Source organism: Chelon labrosus (assembly GCF_963514085.1).
Source record: "Chelon labrosus genome assembly, chromosome: 4".
In the NCBI taxonomy this organism is placed as follows: Eukaryota; Metazoa; Chordata; class Actinopteri; order Mugiliformes; family Mugilidae; genus Chelon; species Chelon labrosus.
This window is the reverse complement of record NC_140340.1, coordinates 6070698-6092084: the sequence shown is the minus strand read 5'-3', so window position 1 is coordinate 6092084 and position 21387 is coordinate 6070698. Positions and strand designations below refer to the sequence as shown.

The 21387-nt window shown below is 43.9% G+C and overlaps 2 protein-coding genes across 4 annotated transcripts in view; both read right to left on the bottom strand.

Annotated features, from left to right (window-relative positions):
- Positions 1-12039, bottom strand: part of dip2bb (disco-interacting protein 2 homolog Bb) — a 47021-nt gene extending 34982 nt beyond the window's left edge. The window contains exon 1 of the mRNA XM_084543869.1: positions 11715-12039. Within this exon, the coding sequence (XP_084399995.1) occupies positions 11715-11799 (85 nt within the window). The 5' untranslated portion in view covers positions 11800-12039. The remainder of the gene's footprint in view (positions 1-11714) is intronic.
- Positions 12040-14541: 2502 nt separating this feature from the next.
- Positions 14542-21295, bottom strand: atf7b (activating transcription factor 7b). 3 transcript variants are annotated; one of them, XM_084543873.1, is made up of 12 exons: positions 21224-21295; positions 19832-19893; positions 19252-19348; positions 18951-19078; positions 18672-18809; positions 18405-18562; positions 17691-17787; positions 17444-17566; positions 17085-17234; positions 16388-16576; positions 16192-16297; positions 14542-16045 (listed from the first exon to the last, which is right to left on the bottom strand). In XM_084543873.1, the coding sequence occupies exons 2-12, from the start codon at positions 19877-19879 to the stop codon at positions 15804-15806; spliced, it is 1476 nt and encodes a 491-aa protein (XP_084399999.1). In that variant the 5' UTR covers positions 19880-19893; positions 21224-21295; the 3' UTR covers positions 14542-15803. The 3 variants fall into 3 exon arrangements, with proteins under 3 accessions (XP_084399999.1, XP_084399998.1, XP_084400000.1); XM_084543872.1 differs by lacking the exon at positions 21224-21295 and adding an exon at positions 20988-21206; XM_084543874.1 differs by lacking the exon at positions 21224-21295 and adding an exon at positions 20988-21203 and having other exon boundaries at positions 15933-16072.
- Between the last annotated feature and the right edge of the window lie 92 nt (positions 21296-21387).

Here is a 21387-nt window from a genome sequence, read left to right as displayed (position 1 = left end):
AGGTCATAATATATTAAAACAAAGCTGAAACAAAGGTAAATGGACTTCTCTGATTTTTCAACAATCGTCCAAGTGGCTTCTTTGGTTTTAAATGACTGGTGGGGAGTTCAGGTTTTTGTTTCGAACTGTCTGGGTGACGCCTACTTGTAACTCACATCACTTGGGGGCTATTAATGACCCAAAACTCACCCGCAGTTAGAGGAAGTTGTTGAGAACTGAAGAAGCCACTTGGATGAAATGTCTCCAAGAATCTCTACAAGTCCGGTTTCCTTTGTTGAGGCAGAAATACAGCAGCTTAAGTCCACATGGCTGCTTTGCATACATCAACATGATCACACACCAATACAGAATTACACATAGCCCACTCATGTCCAATAACTTCTATGACTCATTTATTAGTTTAGTTACTTACCAGCTCCAAGGACGAAAGACACGAATGTGGGAACAAGCCGAGTGATCAGATGTCAAACATGTCCTCAATTCATTCTGGGAGTGTTCACACTAGACCAGCCGACTTGCAACTGGATCACTCAAGCATGCATGTTAACAGCCGGTCTGAACAGAGCCAATGTACAAAGCAGCGAGACTTTGGAATTTCCTGTTTTTCTGCATTAATCTTAAAATATATCAACTAGGAGTCATTCTTACAAATAGACAGAAAAATGGACTAAGGGTTTCCTTTAAAGACCCTATAACAAAGCAGCTGAGAGCTAGTCTATCCTAAGAGTATTTTTTTATATAAGGATTTATTGAACACATCCATCAAATATTCCCAGTGCTATCAAAAAAAAAGTATGTGGACGCTTAGATTTAATAAGTTCTTGAACCTCCTTTGTTCACAATAATCTCAAAAACAATGGTTTTGGGTGGCGGCAGATCAAACCCGCAAAATGTTCAGGAGGAATTCCGGATTACTGGTCCTAACAGAGATGCTTCGGGCATCGCATTTTAAGGAGGTCTGGTGGGAACAACTTTCTCAAGACCAATGATTAGAGAAGCAGACTTGGGACCGAAGGGTTGTTAGGGTTTCGGGTTATGAGCAAGGCCACTTCCGCTGCTCCCAGGGCACTGCATCCAATACAGTTGATTTTCTGAAATAATTCTGTAGTTTGAAGAATAATTGTCCTGCTGGATCTCCAGAGTCAACTCAGTTTCAACTGGACGGTCACCCTGGCATTAGCCTGTGACGATACATGGATAAACTTGTTCTATTTTAATTTTCTATTGGATGAGAGCGAGCTGTCCAGGCCCAGATCATGATGCTCCCTGCCATCTTGGGTGGCTGTTCAGAGCGTTTTAGACACCATATTTGCAACCATAAGAGCTGCTTATAAAAGCTTGGCAAGCCGAACAATGGCCGACAGTCCTTCAAACCTTCTGCTGATATTCTGAGCTTCTTTTCAGAGTACATTTCAATAGAGGACTGCAAGGATGTAAACATTTAGGGTGTCAGTGCTGGCCACAGAACTTACAGAGCTTTCATTAACCCTGTAACTTAAATATTTTCCACTTTCTTCTTCTTTAAAGTATGGACGTCTTTACAAAATATGATAGTAAATCACAGCGTTATTTCAGTAGATGTTCTATCCCTCAAAGAGAAACTACACATATGCCTTTACTGACAATAAAACTGGAATTACAGACAATGTTGAGTGAAAGAAATGCTTTGAAAAAGCCTAAAGCCCTTACACACACACACACATATTTTCTCTCTAGGTCTAAGGTAATACTCTCAGTTTGAAACAGCAAGCAGGGTGCGGCCCACTCAGGTAACAGAGTGAATCATGTTTCCTTCCACACACTCATTATACCCAACTTAGACAGGGAGTAACGAAAACCACACAAACACACATTTTTGTATGGCTATCTTTGTGAGGACATTCATTAACGCAGTGCATTCCCCTAGCCCCTTAAGCTTGTTACATACTCCGCAAGAGGCGAGAAATTTGTTCGTTTTCCTCGAGGTGGCAAGAACAAGAACAAAGCTCGTTTCGGTCAAGTGATTTATACTTCACGAGAAACTCAAGTGCCGAACTCCGGGGAAGTCCTCATAGGCCCCTCCCACTGCAGCATACGTCACACACGTCAAGCATTGTGGGAGATTATTTTTGAATGTCGGCCAGTTGTTTTGACAACGGGTCTGTTGGATCACGCCGTTCATTGAGCATGCGCCAACACACAGCGATCTCTACCCAGGAGAGAAGAGCAGACACTTCCAATTTTTGACCAATCACAGAATAGTTGTTGGACACCACACGAGAAAAAATTTATGCCCAGATGATGTGTCGAGAGTATGCAACAAGCTTAACCTTAACCCTAACCATTGCCCTAATCCCAATTGTAACCTAATTGTGACCGTTACCCTAAAACCATCTTGTAAAGAAGTGAGGACTGGCCAAAATGTCCTCACTTTGCACAGATGTCCTCACATGGTGTAAACTCACACTGGTCCTCAGAACGATAGCTGTACAAGAACAAACCATACACACACACACAAACACAGACACAAAGGCCCTAGAGGACCAGCAGAAGTAATAACAGAGGTTACAAAGCAGAAGAGCAAATCGGTGCAGTGAGTTAACTGAATTGAAACTGTGACTCAGCCAGTGACTATATTTCCACCTCAGGCCTGTCAGCAGCAGGAGTAGATAAAGAAGAAGAGGGTGTGACTGACACACCTGACAAACGACGCTTCACTCATTTCAACACTCGGTCGCAAAGCTCTTACAAATGAGGGTATACCGTCTTGTGGGATTTACACATTGCTACGAGACGCTTTAAAGCGACACAGTTGTCTCTGAAACAAGATCTGGATTTTATCACAAACTACAGAAACACAGTGTGACAGTTTTGTGGGTAAAACTGAGTAAAAGTGTGTAAGACAACTTGCATGTCACCGACATTGTTCAAACGCCGGTTGAACATATGTTGCGGTCTGGTCAAGTCCAGGCAAGTTTCTTTGTGCAAGTCACTTTTAACGTACAATTTGAGCTTTGAGGGAGAGGGACACGGTGTGAGAATAAGAATAGAGGATCAGGGACTGGAGCTGAGGAGTGGATGTGTTGAACAGCAGATGAGGTCAAAGCAGGTTAGCTCTATACTGGCATGACTCCACCCAAAGTACCAGGAGCCTTTAGACCACGGAATGTTTGACTAAACGTTTTTCCCAAAAACCCATAAAAATCAGTCATATTAGGCAACTGACGTATGAAAAGTCAAGGCTGTCCCCGACAACATTTTTGTGCAAGACTAGACAGGAAACAGCTCATCTACAGCCCAGTAAGTGTCTTCAAGCCTGCAGAACATCTTTTGGTGTATAATTCTTCATTGTGGGTTTTAATCAGTTTCAATTTCCACTTGATTGTCTTCTCAGTCACAATCAATAAGGCCTGGACTTTTCATGAATCTGTCGTATTATTATTATTTGTCTGTACACACATACTGTACATGCAGTACAGCAAGTCTTTAAAAATGGTGGTCTGAAACGTGCAGGACCCACTTCCTAATACCTAAGTTTCTGCTATGACAACAGATAAGAACAGATACTTTTTTCATGTCACTCTTCAACTTCACTGCTGAAACCTCGTGATGCTGTCCCAGTGGCAGAAATCTAATTAAATAGGTTTAAACAACTGGATTAAACTCAGGGCTTAACGTACATCCTATCTGATCTCATGACTGCATGTGTTGTTTGCCTGACTCCAGTCCAGCGATATTGCTTTAGAGAGCAAAATGTGAAAGTAACTGAAAAATCCACTTTGAACATTTGAGAATACTTTAAACAAACTACTGCACATTCTATGAGCACAAGCAGCCATAGCCTCTCACTCTAACTTACTGTTTCCAGGAAGTGGAAAGGTCACATTTACATCTTGTTTTGGTCTTCAGTAGCGCATACAAGGATAATTAAGGCGCCAAATAGTTGTGTCTTAATTGAAGGGTTTCTTCCTTCAAAAGGCTCAACTCATGCAGATACATGATTCAAAGGAACCTGAAAGAACAGTTGAAGCTGCACCACCTCTCCAAATAACAAAGTCTAGTCTCTAAAAGACAATGGACACTTGTCATCAACTTATTAAGTCAAATTATTTCCAGATTATACACTGTGAGGTTTCCTAGAGACGGTGAATGTCAACACAGGCCACGTTCATTGAGGCACAAGTCTACAAAATGACACCTGGCAAATTCTGGACCAGATTTTGGTAGATACATATTAGGTACTGTATGTCCTGGTCGGTATCGGGAGATCGGTATAAGAGCCGATAAGGGCATTTTTGCAATGATCGGATAAGGTCAGGAATGGTCATTTGCCAAACCTGATCTTATGCAGTTATTTGTTTAAGGTCTGCCACAAACTAAAATCACATTCTGGTAGCGTCAAAACACCTTCTTCTTTTCAATGGTAGTTGGCTGGAGTCAAAGCTGCCAAAGACAAGAAGAAAGAAGAAGAAGCAAAATGACATGACTAAACATGTCCACCGTGTGGAAGTACTATACTGTGGAAAATGACGTCAGTCAAGACAGGAATTTGTGATTTCTTTGTAAATTGGGCAATGCGGATGTTTCCGGGGGTGGTAGTAGTGGATCATCATTCAATACCACCAACTTGACTCAACACCTACGATAAGAATCACAAAACGGTATACGCCGATTACACTCAGGCAAAGGCTTCACCACAACAACTGAACGCTGGGTTTAAAAGAAAAGTTTCCGGAGACAGCATCAAGGAGAAAAATATTTCAGAGAGGGTTAGGGGGTTTATGCCGTTGGATGACCAGAACATTTCTGGAGTAGAGAACACAGGTTTTCACCGTCTGTTGGAGCTCTGGAGCCAAGCTTTGACAGACCTATTTATTGGCAGTTGCACGGTGCACACATGATGCAAGAGAATAAGTAAGATAAGAAATGTCTGTATCAATCTCCATGAGAGGAAATCTTGTTAATTTAAGGGTTAGGGTCAGGGTATGGCTGTATTTAACAATACATCCAATTGGCCTTTATTTTGACCAGTTAACAGAGGGATGATCTTATTTCAGATACATGAAATATACAACACGGCCACATATTTCCTGATTTTACCTGCTTTGATTTACAAGACATCCTCAAAATCCATGCAAGAAACAGCTACATGATCACATTCGGAGCAGCACAAGCCTCGCGTTACCGCTGTAATGAACCCAGCAGCTTAACACCACGCTCAGTTGCGTCGCCTCAACATATGGCTTTTTTTTTTTTTTTTAATCTGGAGAGGGTTTATAGAAAAATTCACAAAGTAAAAGAGAGTCTAAGCAGGGGTTTGGGGGCACCACATGGGCTGTGTCCATAGCAACCAGGCCCATGCGGCGCTGCATGAGGGATCATGGGACGTAAAACCATGGCGATGATCCTGGCCGGCAACATTTGGAGAGGGCTGCTGCTGACACATCAAATGCACCATGAAGTGTTAGAGTAAAGAAAATGATCTGCGGAAGGAAACTGCTTCACTTCAGTGTAAAATCTGTTTACCTTCCAAAGACTTCATCTACAACGAATGCATCACTTTGTCCCACCTGCAGTCTGAACCTACATACACCGATCAGGCATAACATTATGACCACTGGCTGAAGAAGTAAATAACATTGACCATCTTGTTACAATTCAGACACTCCTTGAAGGCAGCAGCCATCCCCAGCAGGATGCAGCCTGATACAGACACACACACAAAAATAGTTTAGGAACAACTAAAAAAAACATGAAGAACGGCACAAGGTGTAGTGATCAAGTATCTGTGGGATGGTCCACAGAGGACCCTCCCAACAATCCATAGGCCCTGAAGGCTACCACTCACAACATTCAGGACACCCTCAGAAGGCCCATGTCCATTCTCTGATGTCACAACTGTTTTGGAGGCACAAGGAAGACCTACACAATATAAGGAAGGTGGTCATAATTTTATCCCTGATACGCATATATTTAAGTTCTCAAATTAGACGACAAAACAAGAGAACGTTTGGCATTTTTAACAGGTGGAAACTTGGCTGAAGAGGTGAACATTTCATTCGTGAGCTCGGTCGGTTTGGCTCAAAAGAGAAAGTAACATGTAAACTAGGATGAAACTTGGATTAAATGGCAGAGCACTCACTGGTCTGAGGCATGGGCTGCATGCAGCCTCATGCTACTTCCACTTGGCAGTTTTGAATAATTCAGAGAACAGCACAGTGACCTGACCACTACATACTCCTCTCTCCACCACTATCACCCTCACTGTGGCATTTCTTCAGAGCTTATTGAAAGCTGCTGAAGCCAGCCAACTGATCAGAGGTCTTTTCATTAGCTGAGGGTGTTGTGTGGCACATCTTTGCAGCCAAAAGGGACTGAGAACCCACCTGAGGTTCACCGTGAACTTAAAAGTGAGAGGAATCAGCTATACACACGGCTGACAGTGCGTGTCTGTGTGGAGGTGTGCGCTCGAGTCTCACCTAAATAATTCAGTCCTTTTTCGAACACAGAGCTCCGGTGCATTGTGACTGTTTGTGCGCGGTTCACATGTGCGTGGGCCTGTGTTCACGGGGGAATTAGACATATAAGCTTTTATATTACATAATACGCTCAATTCATCAATTTAAAAGACAGAATCCTGCTGTTTGGTTTCTGCTTGGACACGAGTGGCACAAGAGGTCTTCCTTTCACGGTGGAAGATCAAGCCTGTGGCCGGGGGCACTGAAGATCAGAGGACGGCTCCTCTGCAGCAGTTAATGAGCTAAATCAACTTCCTTCCTGTCCGTGTCAATGCTGCGTGGTGCGCACACACACAGACAAAGACACAGGCACACACAAATAGATGCAGCTGCAGGCTCTGCAGCACATATGCACACACACACACAGTCACTGTTCTCCAACTGATGAGCCTTTAAGAATTAAGCCGAAGATGGAGACGGAGATCTATATACTTTCTCTTGCCAACGAAGACCAAAAAAAACGAAGCAGCCGTCGATGTGTTTGATTTATATTTTTATTTGTGTCACAGCCTGATATGCTGTATATCCCACAGTGCCAAAGAACGCCAGCGTTGTGCAGAAACAAATCAATAAGGGGCGACCCCATGGCCAACTGTTCAGGCCGGATGCCACATGGACGAAAGAGCCGTTAGCAGCCGTGTCCCCGGATTCTTCATGTCATTCCCCAGCTATCTTTTCCCACATCTATGACTGCAACAACTGCCCTTTTGGAGACATTTTAGCTGTGTGTAAAAACGATCAAACCTTTTTAAACTGTTTTATTTTTTTAAATGTTCTAAAAAAGATCTGAAATATGGAAAAATGGTCCGAAATAAGAGAAGATGAACTAATGCACAGTCTGGAATGCATCACTGAGCAGCTGAAGCTTCATCCTTACAGAATGCACCTTGTTTACCTTCGTGGAGAAGGAAACTAGATGGGGAAAGTGGTAAAGTGACAGAGAGAAAGTCAGCGGTGGTGGTGGTAGTGTCGGGGTGGGAGGAGAGGGAGAGATCCCCGGCAGCAGTCCCGGCCCAGTGTGACTCACGGGGCTAAATGAGCCAGGCGTGTTGCCCCCTGATGCTCTGTGACCTAGATTGAGAGACGCAGGCAGGGTTTATAATCTCTCATCCCTCTCTCTCTCCCTCGCTCTCAGCGTGGAGCAGGCTGCCGACACGAAAAACCCGCCTCTCCTCGCAGCGTCGCAGACAAGACAGCAGGATGGATGCTTTTCATGCAAACAACGTGCACGTCCACGTATTCGGACAGGTCGTCGCAGCAAAGGCTGAGCCGCCATCGTCGGGTATGTGACGGATTTATAGCCACACACGAGCTCGTTCGGACAGTGGAGATGGTGCTCATCATTGCTCGTGTGTGCAGCCGCGTGTCATCTGAAATGTACTGCTACAAGTGTCGGAGTTATATCCAAGTTTCACCAAAACACAGCTACTAGCAGTAAAGCTCTTGGGACGTCAACGTTCAGTCACGTTTCCATTCTCTGTGGACGGTTTGGAAAGTTTTCAAACCTTCATCGCAGAGTTTTTGCACATATTGTGTATTGTTCTGCCTTTTCATTCTTTAAAAGCGTCTTTTTGCAGGTCTGCTGCTCACATGTGCCTGCCGGTTAGCGCTGACACCTCACACCAAGAAGGTTCTGGGTTCGAATCCTTACTCTGGTTCCCTCCCACCGTCCAAAGACATGCTCGTTAGGTTCATTGGTGATTCTAAATTGGCCGTAGGTGTGAGTGTGAATTGATGTCTGTCTCTCTTTGTTAGCCCTGAGATAGACTGGAGACCTGTCTAGGGTGTACCCCGCCTAATCGCCCAGGACAATCGCCCAAGACAGCTGGGAAAGGCTCCAGCCCCATCGCGGCCCTACAGAGGACGAGCGGTTACAGAAGATGAATGAATGGACGGATGGAAGACCACAAAAATCTAATTCCCAATCTTCAGAGGGACATATCTTCTGTCAAATCAACACTTTGCTTTCTATCCAAATACATAAGCTAAAAACACGCTTGCTTTAGCATTAGCATGCTAGTGTCATTTAACTCTTCTTAATGCATGACTTTGAAGGACAAAAAAAACAGTTTTTCATTTGAACAGAAAACTAAAAAGTTGCCTTGATGCCTTGTATACCAGACTGTTCTTTTGTGTGAGCGACATCTGCACGAAGCAAACTGTTCTGTGCGAACGTGCTGCAGACACTCCCGATGCTCACACAGTCTCAGCCTCAGTCTTATCAGCTTCAGCCGTTGTGGTCCAGTGCTCTGAATTCCAGTCCAGCTCAAACATCAAGTCTGTGACCCCCTCAAAGCTTTTCTTTGTGTCCTTACAGTAACGGAGGTTAAAGTAGGAGGAGCTGCTCGCTTTCTTTCTTTCTTTCTTTTCTTTCTTTCTTTCTAAAAATAGAATAATAATAAAGCTGCTGATGCACATTTTCCTCTGTTTGTTGCTAGGGGAGTCCCGTCCACGGGGACAACAATGGGGGGGATTGTTGCCATGTAAAAGATATCCATGAGAAAGCTCCAGACTCACTGGGCGTCCAGCTGCCGCTCGCCTTGCGCCATCGGCCCCGTGCAGGCCGAGCAGACGGCGCTTCATTACACTAGAAGCCGTGGAGACAGAAGCGGGGCATCTGGACAGCACCGAGCCCTTTCAACGGCAGAAGAAACGTGTCGGATCTAAAGTTACAAATGAGGCCGCCGTCCCCCGGCATGGCGACGCGGCGGTGTCAGCTTACCGCCGAGAGACACTTAAAAGACTGAGGCCGTCACTTGTGCTGCAACTCTGACGAAGACCTCTGCTTGAGCTGTCATTAGACTGGAATCACACGTCAGCTCTAATATGACTTGAGGAAATGTTGACGACAGGTCTCTCTTCAGAGCAGCTCCACAGGATGGGACGCCCCGTCACCTTAAAGCACAGCGTTTGGCCAGCTATGAGTGATTGTCACTGTTAAACACATAGGGCCTCTCAGTCAAAATCAAGCCTTGTCCCATATCCCACTATTAATGTGGCTGCTTTCATCAAAATATGCAGATCAGGCATAACATTATGACCGCCTTCCTAATATTGGGTAGGTCTCCCTTGTGCCTCCAGCAGCTAATCTCAGAGAAAACAAGACTTAGTCAACAAGGTCTGATATTGGCTCAGACTCAAAGCTCCGAGTTTGATCTTCCGAATGTTTTATACACCGATCAGGCATAACATTATGACCACCTTCCCAATATTGTGTAGGTCTCCCTTGTGCCTCCAAAACAGTTGTGACTCATCAGAGAATGGACATGGGCCTTCTGAGGGTGTCCTGTGGTGTCTGGTAACAGGATGTTGTTAGTGGGGGGCCTTTGAGGGGAGGGGCCTGAATTTGGAGGCCAGGTCAACACCTTGTGCTGTTCTTCGTGTTTTTTTTTTAGTTGTTCCTAAAGCGTTTTTGTGTGTGTGTCTGTGTCAGGCTGCATCCTGCTGGGGATGACTGCTGCCATCAAGGAGTGTCATTGTTATGGGGTGGGGGTGCCTGGTCTGGTCTAGGTGGGTGCTACATGTCTAAGTAACATCCACATCAATGAATGAATGCCAGGTCCAAAAGTTTCCCAGCAGAACATTGAATTGTCACAAGATGGTCAACGTTATCTACTTCTCCTGTCAGTGGTCTTACTGTTGTGGCTGATCGGTGTACAAGAGCAACACTGCCAGCATCCCCGTCCCTGAAAGATCTTGCAGGAGCAGCTACAGCTTAAAACTATTAAGATAAGGTAAGATGGTAGGTTCCTTGTGAATACAGGTGAATAGATAATACAACGACTGATTTTTCAGATCAACCTATTTGTGACAGGCCTTGTTATTCAGACCAGGTTAATTCATCACTCACTGGACCGGATTATATCCTCCACAAACTAGATTCAACAAACAGAAATGTTGCGTAATAACAGTCATGACTTCGCTGTTACCGTATTTTAGCTCACTCCGGTTAAGTGAGCTAAAGGAGGCACAGTGATCATCCCATCCTCCATTACCCAACCCTCATTATAACACCGCTGATTGGAGTCTATTATTAACACTCTACCCTGCAGAGGCTCAGGTCTGAACAGGCCGAGAGAGACACCGTGGATCCTGCTAACTGTTAAAACACACTGTCTGCCGAGCCGGGGAGCAAACCTTCGAACGCGAAGAAGAGCAGCAGCATTTGTTAAAACTGAAAGTTGCCAAAAAAAAAATGAAAATCTGAAACAAAATCCTCAACGTTCAAAGTGAATCTTCAACCTTGACCTGAGAGATTTCTTCCTTTTTAACGCTACAGAAGAAAACTGGCTGAACGCGTGTGTGTGTGCACGTGGACGACGGCAATCAGCTCCCACACCAGTCGCTCTCAGGTGACGCCAAGTTTCACCTGTCGCCCCGCATGGGAACAGCACGGGGCAGTTTCAGGTGTCCGTGAGCATCTGCGGAGCTAGAGGGACTAGTGGCCCCCTTTACTTTCAACCCCTCTGCGAAACACAGCATTACTCATCCACCACCACCACCACCACCATCCCCCCCAGGCACCTGAGGACTGCACAGCACCAATCAAGCTGCTGCACAGTGATTCACAATGTGAGGAGGAGACTTGCATAACAGCCAGCTCCATATCCCCCCCATCCTTTTTTTTCTTCTTCTTCTTCTTCTTGCAGTTAGTAGTATAAGACAAATATTAATCACACATCCGATGGTTCAGGGTTCAGAGTCTGAGAGCTGGCCACGGCCTCCTGAAGTGCCCAGTGATGTCCGAGGGTGCACACACACACACACATAAACACACATAAACACACAAACACAGGCCTACGGGATGACAAACTTGACCCATTTTCTTCGACAGGAGTGTATCTGCTCATGTAACTGTGATGATAAACAATGTATGACAGAGACAGAGATAGACAGAGATAGACAGAGAGAGAATGTGGATCACAGGGAAGGATATGGAGGAAAATAACAGATGCATGCTCAGAATATATTTAAAGATGTAAAGATATTAAAAGCAACAGGATTTCAATAAAAAATAATAAAATGACAGCTGAAAACTGTTTTTTTTTTCTCCCCCCTCCTGTCTTGTAGTCGTGCTCTGATCCTCTGCAGCAGCTTTTAGTCTAATAACCCTGCTGACACAGGAAGATCCGTTTGTGGCCAAAAAAATAAATAAATAAATAAATAAATTAGGATCCACACTCTAACTTGCCCCAAACCGGACGGCGGACACCTTACCTTCAGATAGCTCCAGATCCAGCTCCGCCAGCTGGTCCCTGACCTCTTTAGGCAGAGCCGCCAGATCAACGCCGCGGTCGGCCATCGTCGGAAGCACAGCAGCCTGCGGGATGTTTGTGGTTTCTCCAATGGCAGCGGGTACAGTCCAGCATGAAGCTAAGAATTATAATATGTGTGTGTGTGTGTGTGTGTGTGTGTGTGTGTATAAATATAAAATTAAGATGTAGTGGTGGTGGTGGTGGTGTTTACTCCATCTCCGCGACTCCCCGACACCGCCATGACTGAAGGGAGATGGGAATAACTCGCCACGGAGGAGTCAGTGAGTCACGTGACCGGGGCTGATGGCGATCGCTGGGACTCGATGTGAGAGACACGGCGGCCCCTCTGCTCCCTCTGCTGTCAGCTGGGAGGGAGGAGAACCAAAAACTCTTCTGAGACAGCTCACCTGCCGCCGTCCGCTCAGGTAGACACCCGTGTCACGCATCAGGCGCGGAATTTGCCTGACTTTTTTTATTTTTTTCCCCAGAAAAACAAATAAATAAAATAAAAAATACGACTATAAATGCATCCAAAACCCTTAAGGTCTATTCCAAATACTTTTATATATATATTTTTTAAATGAATTAAAATACGTTGTTTTTCAGACTGCGCCTGTGTGATTTATTATTATTTTGTTTTTTTGTTTTTGAATAAACTTTATTTAACACCCAATTTGCAAACAAGACGTTATAATTGCGGTAATAAATAATAATAATAAAAAACATTTAGAAACGTTTAATTTCGGCATAATGTGAAGCTGATGAACGAAAGAAGAAAGTATGGTTACAGTAAAGAAAAAATAAATAAATAAAATAAAATAAACGTCTATAAATTCTTCCAAAATCCTTAAAGTCTATTCCAAATACTTTCATATTTTTTTTTAATTTAATCAAGATACGTTGAACTCACTTATTTTCTTTGACTGACAAGACTTCGTAATTGCAGTAATAATAAAAAAAAGTAATTTAGAAACGTTTAATGATGACATAATGTGATATATGGCTGCGTTAAAGAAAAAAAATAAAATAAAACTGTCTGAAACACGCTACTAAAATTTGCAAAAGGGCTGAAGGGAACTAGAATCAGTTGTTATTTCTGTTTCCAACAACAGAGCAAGCTCTACAAGTAGCCAAGAAAAAAATAATAAATCATCTCAATTTACTATTTTTTTCATCCATATTATTGCACCTTATTGCACCTATACAGTATATATAACCATCATCTCACACCTTCTAGTGTGGTAATTTAACTCCTTTTTTGTATCTTCTGCATCTCGCACTGTTGTTTCCTGCCGCTGTAACGCCCTAATTTCCCCACGGGGATGAATAAAGTCTTATCTTATCTTATCTTATCTTATCTTATCTAGTGAATTTGCATCCTGGACAGGTCTCCAGTCTATCGCAGGGCTAACACAGAGAGACAGACAACCATTCACACTCACACCAACGGCCAATTTAGAATCACCAGTGGACCTAACCAGCATGTCTTTGGACGGTGGGAGGAAGCTGGAGTACCTGGAGAGAACCCAGACAAACTCCACACAGAAAGTCCCAGTTGGCCTATGGATTCGAACCTTCTTCTACAAGGTATTGTAACTATTAGACATTTAATGTAGATACGAGTGGCTGTGACCTACTATTTGTTCATATATGACAAGGATGCAGCTCCAGAACAAGGTTTTGTAAAGCTGGCTGTTTACTGAGTGGATTAAAGCATGAGCCTTGTGTTATGCGAGTTTTGCGACTCTATAAAAGGGAGGCAATATGCAAAATAAACTTTTTTATTATAAGGTAATTACATGTCTGATATGGACGCATAATATGTCAGACTATGGTTTCTTAATTTCCATACCATCAATCAAAAACAGTGCCTCAATGTGCTGTTGAGGTATTAGCATTAGCTCATCATCGCCCCCTGCTGGTTGAAACTCCTTTGTTTTCGTTGTCGGCCATATTGGTTCTCCTTCCTCCTTTTTCACTGTGATATCTAAAAGGCACCAGCAGCAGCAGCTCTTTTGTGCAGTATGTTAAACTTGAAGGGCACGTTCTGGGGACACCTTACATTAAAAGTTGATACAATATTGGATCTTTAAAGTAAAAATATTGATGAAAGCTGCTTTAAAATTTTGGGAAATTGACTTGAAGATGATTGGGTGTTTATATTTGAAAACAAAAGATGCTTAGCTTTGTGAGTCCAAGGTAATGATAATCTGAAGCCAGGTGCAAACACACCCAATGAACTTTATCCATTTCATTAATTTATTGTATTATTTGCCCGAGACAACTTATTTATTAGTTGAGACTATACACAAGTAATCTTTCCCATCTTGAGGCCTGAGTATTTGACCGTACAGAAATCTCCAAGACAATTCTTTTTTTTTTCCATGTGGTTCAACCTCTTGAACATAAAAACATAAAACTTGTTTTTTAACAAATTAATGGGACATACCATCACATAATGGAAATAAAACCTAAAAGAGAGGAAAAAAAAAAAAAAAAAAAAACATCTTTAAACAATGTTTAAATAATGTTATTTTTTAAAAAGAAAAAAAAAAGACATGGGGTGGAAAAACAACATGATAGTCGGGGAAGTACAATGCCGTATAAAATAATCTGCAAAATTTCATCAGAAGCACCTTGCTCAAGTATTAGGTCGACTTCATGAAACAAGACGGCAGGTCAAACTTTTGTAAAGCACCCAAGACCGGGACACCTGTAACTTTCCATAAATATGCACTAATCACCGACCCCCCCTCCCTCCCTCCCTCCCTCCCTCCCACCCACACCCCCATTCATCCAGGAATACTCATCTTCACATTTGCTTTGGTCATCTCATAACTTTAGCTTTCCACAGAATTAGACCAAACCTCACACATCAGCTAACCGCAAGAACATCGATATTCAATAGAAAAATATATTGCACTACTCTTTCCTCAACTGAAATGCACGGGTATAGGATTTAAAATCTATGTTTGATTATCATTTGAAGGCCTCCTAAAAGACTAACCTTTTCAAGTGTGTTACGTCAGGACAGAGGAGGAAATCCTTACATAACAAGGACGATTTTTGCATCAATTAATTCGACGTTTTTTTTTTCAGAAACAGAAGAAAATACAGTGATAGTATGATTACTCATAAACAGTGGTATCTGCCAGCCTTGAATAATCCATGCAGTCAATAGGGTTTGATACATAGGACTAATATAAAGACATCCATTCTCAATGGGTAAACGTAGATGGTAAAAATAAACAAAACAAAACAAAAAAAAAATAAGTCAGGCACACAATCACAAGGTAAACAGTATACACATCTACATTTTGGTTTGTTATGAACTCGGCTGACTAAAACAGATGCGGAGAATTAACTGAAACCAGAAAACTAAACAAATAAAAACAGCGTTAAAACACTTTCCGGGCTGCCGTTTACTGCAATTAGCCAGCCAACCTGTCACCAGACTTTTACTGCATTAGCAAAACATTATGTCAACAGCTTGTATCAGGCATAAAAATCTTTTTTTTTTTCTTCTTTCTTTAAACAAATGAAAAATACAAGATATGTTACAGTGAAAGAAACAAGCCTCATCACAGCCAGCGTGTGGGAAGATATTGGACTGAAGCTGCTTTTAGAATAAAAAAATAAAAAAAAGAAGAAAACAAAACAAATGGTGATTCTGATGTTAATATTTTTTCATTCAGTGTTTTTCTTCCACATAAAAAATAGTTTCCGACCGTCGCAGCTGAACGAGAAGTAACCCCCAAACCCTGCAGAGTGAGCGTCCGACGCGTTTTTCATATTTACATACACAGAGTGACGAAGCTTCACTGAAAGAAGGGCCCGCTGTGGGGTGGAGGGTTGACAGAGGCACTGTGCCATGTCTTTGTGTGATTATCGTTGGCTGTGAGGGGAGAGGGTATCTCAGTCTGGGGTGGTGGTGGTGGTGGTGGTGGTGTAAGGGGGGGTTTGAGGGTGGTTCCCGCTTCTCAAAAAACTTTGCACCAGTCCGGCCTCCGAAATGCCCCTCGAGTTCTCTCTGGCTACCCGTGTCCGCGCATCATCTCGGGGCGGACGGTGAGTGCGTCGCCATGACAACCCCTCCAGGCTGACCCGATCCCATGCCAGCCAAGACCGACATGGCCACCGCCTCTGCAGCGCGGACGCTCAGCCCGTTGATGGTGGCTCCCGGGCTCGAGGCCGAGGCCGAGGCCGGGGTCGACGGCCCGTGCTGAATAACCGCAGCCGGGGAGCCGATGGGTTCAGTGGAAGTGTCCCTGGAGGTTTCCTCTCCTCCTGCAGCTACAGACAGAGAGAGCAACATTCACCCTTAGAGAGGTGAGCGAGTAAAAATAACGCATTAGATGGATGAGATGACAGATGAATCCTGACACAAGAACATAATGCGATACACGTGTGTTGGTCAGTGCGCGACGGTAAAAGATTACCTAAGAAAGCGGCCTTCTTCTGCATGAGAGTGACAGGACAGTCTTTATGGGCCAGGAGGAGCTGCTTAAGTTGTCCCACCTCATTCCTCAGCAGGGTTACTTCATTCTGCAAAATTTACACAACACAAGTCATTCCCAGCAGGTCGCATCTTGCCTCATCGTCAAGGAGCGCGTTTAAACGGTGAAGACGACTCACCGACAGGGAGACGTTCATGTTGGCGAGATCGTCTGCCTTCTTCTCCAGGGAGTTAACCCACAGCTTTCGTTTTTGCCTGCAGCGCGAGGCGGCAGCGCGGTTCCTCTCGAGGAAGCGCTGCCTCCTCTCATCGGGGTCCATTTCCGATGCCCGCCGCCGCCGGCCCCCGGTTGGCTGAGCAGGGGACACCTGGAAAATGAGGAGGGGCCGGAAGTGAGCTAACTTGCAGAGCCAAATGTGGACACAGGAGGAAGCGACAATGACATTTTCTTTACAGCAGCATCCAGGAAATAATCACCTTTGACTTGTGTCATCTTATTAACATTCAGCGTACAAAACAACAAGACTTGTTTCGGTGAATGATAAGAGTTTAGAGAGTTTATTGATCACTGAAGAGAAATGTAGGCGTTAAAGTGACAGAGCAAAAGTAAGAGTTAGGCTAAAAAAAACTAAATAAGATAAGAAGAAAATAAAAATTACCGTACTAAATTAAAGTTAGGTGAAGAAAAGGACAGAAGTGGGGTATCATGAATACTGACACCTCCACCAGGACAATAAATAGGTAAAGTTCCTAAGACACAAACAGATATCTTCTCCAGAGGATGTGCTCAGTGTATACATTCCAGTAAATCAAAGCTTTCCTTTACGTCGCCGTCTCATCCCAGATATGATCTGTGTGCTTTGTGTGCTTTGGTACCTGTGGTTGGGCGGGTGACGGTGCATCTGAGTTTTGAGTGGGCTGCTGGCCCTGTTCCTGTCGCTGGGGGACAGCAGGGATGGATCCTGACCCCCCGCCAGCTCCATCTTGTGCTCCTGGGCCCTGATGAGTTAGAGCTGCCTTCAGCCGCTACAACGACACACAAACAACCCTCCATGTAGGTCATATAAAGCTAAGCTCAGAAAAAAAAAAAAAAAAAAAAAAGATAAAAGATCTTAAAAATCATCACATGTATTGTAACGCAATTTAAAATATAAGGGCAGACTGAGAAATGTAATGTATGTGATTATAGTGCGATGTTTTTCCAGAGCGCGCGCACTGTAAACCGATGATCTCACCATCTTGGCTTCAGAGTGCAGAGTGTACCCAGATGGGGAGGATGAAGCGCTGCTCGCCCCGCCGACAGGAGGTCCTGGTATCCCAGGGATGTTAGGCACGACCGTGTTCAATGGCCTCGCAAGCTGCACAGCGCAACAAATATCCATGAAGAGAGAAGCAAAAAACACAGATGGGACATGTTAAAATACCATTCCAAGAAGCATTTGTTACAGATTTTTATTTATTTATTTATTGAAAATGACTTACAGATATAACTGAAGTAATCTGAAGCGGTCCAGGCGAGAGAGGGACCGTCTGCCCATTGGGAAGGTGCCTCATCAGGGGATACGCGCTTGTGGGGGAGCTGTTGACAAGATCAGACCTTTGTAAACGGCTGACTGACGAGAAGAGATTGACAAAATATTTTTGTTTTCCCAATTTATTTTAATTAGTCTCTCAAGCCGCACGGTATCATTTTGAGGATTTTATCTTTCATTAGTAGACACACGTCGAGAACTGGAGAGATACAGAACTGTCGGTCTGTTATCTTCCATCTACACCTGCCTCACCTGCACAGATGAATCAAGAGACAAGAGGATGGAAGAGGAAGAAATCTCTGCAATAATCTTTTGGAAATGTAAACAAAACGATTGCCTGTCTGGGCATGTGTGTGATCTGCATCCCTGACGATACTGTGACCGTCATCATTTTATCAGTGGAGCTGTAGGACTTATAACAATACTGGCTCCAAACAGACAATTTAAGGTTTGACATAAGCCACATGGAGAATACTGAGATCTTTCTATTTAATACGAGCGACATTTTCCCCACTATGCTCAGTGTTGTTACTGTTTTACTTGCCGGATATTTCATGATGTGATTTTCCCAGGCATTACTTGACTGTTAAGATGGTTGGCAAATAGTCCCCCGGGCCAGCAAACATCAAGAACGGAGAACAAACATGAACAGAATGTGTCTCACCTAAGCTGTCTGTTGGAGGGTGGAGCTTGGGTGATGACAGACGTTGGAGATGGCAGGGTCGGGTGTAGTGGGTCATTGCTCAGATGAAGTGGTAGAGAACCTGGACGAACAATAGTTGGAGTGGGAGCAGAGCTTGGCACAGGCTTTGTGAGGATCTCCTGTTAACAAATTCAAAAACAAATACGACCATTTATTTTTCATGCATAAATGGAATAAACAGAAATGTATAAACCTGTTTTGCAGACAACACAGTTTGTGGCAACGCACCCTGCCTCTCTCCCTCGAGTCTCCGCTGTTGTCCGACATGCTAGACGAGGAGTCGGGACTTGAAGGAGGGGAAGAATCAACTTGTAAAGGACCCTCATCGTCATCTTTTGCTTCAGAGGGCGTTTGTAACGGTGCGGCCTTAAAAACCAAACACGCAGGGTGATAAGAGGAGGGCTTTCAGATCATCTAAGATAACGAAACGAACAATGCTGACGTACTTTTAGCAGCCGGAAGAAACCAACAATGCATCATTCATTCAACATTCATCCCTTTTCTCACCGGGTGTTTTGTCCTCTGCTCGTCGTCTTGTGCTTTGCAAAACTCCTGTTCGAAGGAGGTGGCCAGCTCATTGAACAGACCAACCTCCTCACAGTTCTTCAGGAAGCGTGTGGGTGTGGGAGTCTGGTCTGTAATAAATAGAAAAATCATTTATTACGTTAGTCAACGGCGATAGGGGATAGAAATATCTTCTTCTAAATAGACACAAAGCAGTGTATCGATACAGATTTTCACTGAAAGCCTCATTACTCCTCAGGTCAGCATCATTCAATAAAACACTAACAAATGACAAAGCCATTACCTGCAATGATGACAGAGTCTGTCCGAGCGGGACCAAATTTTAACGTCATTTCATGCTTGTGTTTGTGGACCGACAGGTGGTCTTCATTTGTGAATCTCTGCAAGACATACCGCAGCCAATAAGAAAAACACAGGAATTTAGTATCAGTGTAAATAAAATAAATAAATACAAAGGATGGCATTAGTATGTTTGCCATGTAGCTGAAACAAGCAAAGATCTAACCAACATAACACGATTACAGCTCATGTGAGATGAATTATAGCACACGGTTTCTTCGCTTCAGAGAAGTAGGCCACTCTGAAAGCGATGTCCTTTGTGCTTAATCATTGTCTGCACTGTTCATTACCTTAACTGTAAACTTATGTGTAAAGTTAGCTCCAGTGAGTCGTGTAGTGACAATACTAAGACGAATATTTGCCTCGGAAAAGCTGAAAACAGAGGACAACGTGTACATTTCAGCTTTACAAACCCTTTTTTTTGGACATGCGATGACCTGGGTGACTGAGAACCTTCACAGGCACATTTATGTACTAAGACTGTGTGAAATGATGTTGCACAGACATGCACTGAGAAATCGTACCTGCCCACATCCAGGGGCGTTGCATACAAAGGGCCGATCATCCCCCATCTCAGACGAATGTTCTGCAACAAAAAAAAAAAAAGATAATGCACTGACTTGTAATCTAATTTATTACAAAAGGCATGAGACAATTAAACAGCAGTCAAAACACAAATGCTATTACAGCCAGTGATTAAATCCTACTGTAATGTCACTGTTATCTGTCTACACAGCTATTAGACTAATGACAATGTATATTCATCTGCTATTAGCTCGCAAGGAAATGTGTTGGGGTTTATTATTTTGGTATGTTGGCCTGCGTTTTAACTTGTGTCAGTGTGCCGTGTATGCGTATCATTCATGCCCTGCACCTGTTGAGAACTGCAGCGTGCGTTAGCGCCATTAATCCATGTGCTAACCTGTCAACAAACACGTTTAAAGCCAGGTAACTTAGTCATACTGTTGAGGAGGGACACAGGCCTGTTTTGAGCATTTGCTTCAGACTCGGTTGGGGTATAATCGAGGACTAGCCTCCAAACGATGAGGCAGCAGAGCCAGAGCATGCTTACTATCCAGTCTTCCCTCCGGTGTCATCAAGTCATTGCCGTTAGCCGCTTTCACTGTCGAGGTCGTGAGCCTGTTTAGCTACAAGCTATGTGGCTTGGGTTACAGACTGTGGACAGGTTAGCCTAACGTGCCAATTCTTTGGCTAGCCTTGACTTTATGGGAGATGGGCCCTCAAGGCAGCATGCCCTTACCGCTAACCACAACAAAACGTTTTGTTTCTCCACCCTGACGGACGTGTCATTACAACGAGCGTGGAGGCTAACGTCGTGGGAGCTAATTAGAGATAGCGGCCGACCGGATACGCCTCTCGGGGGGCTGTTTATTATTTTAGAGTGGCTGCCAGTCTCACCGCAGCTAGCACGGCTCATGCTAACTGCTGCTTGAAGCTTCGTTAGCTTCCCTTGTGAGTTTACACTCACAGGTCCGCCAAGTTAGTAGCTAGCGCCGAGCGTTAGCGCGCTAATGCTAAAGGGAGCTCTCACAAACTAAGCTACGATAGCGTCAGCTCGACACATTATTCGCGAACGCTGACGGAATGTGTGTACGTTTTCTTTTTATATACAAAACATTACAATTGGTGTGAAATTAACCGAAATGTGCCCTGACTCACCCGACATTTAAACCGCCTCTTCACTCCCCCCTCCCTGCTCCGGACAGTGCCTCCTCTGAGCCGCTGCTGCCTGGCCGTTGTTGACACTCTGACACTTCCATTAGCGAAACACCGCGAGACTTGGGGCCTGGCAGGGTCTTACGTAACAGGATTGAACGGGGCGAAAACGTAAACACGACGACGCAACACACACTAATAAAAAAAAAAGCCCTCTGAATCTTTAAATATCCTCAAACCTTTGTGTTAATGTGCCACCTTGGCTCCACGTCAGTCCCTACTCAGATGCTTGGCCGCTGCGTTAGTGTCACCATCTCCTGAATACACCCACTTAAGACTGAAAGCCAAGCTCTTACATAATGTTAAAAGGTTATTTCCGGATCTTTACTTGGCAGCTGTCAGG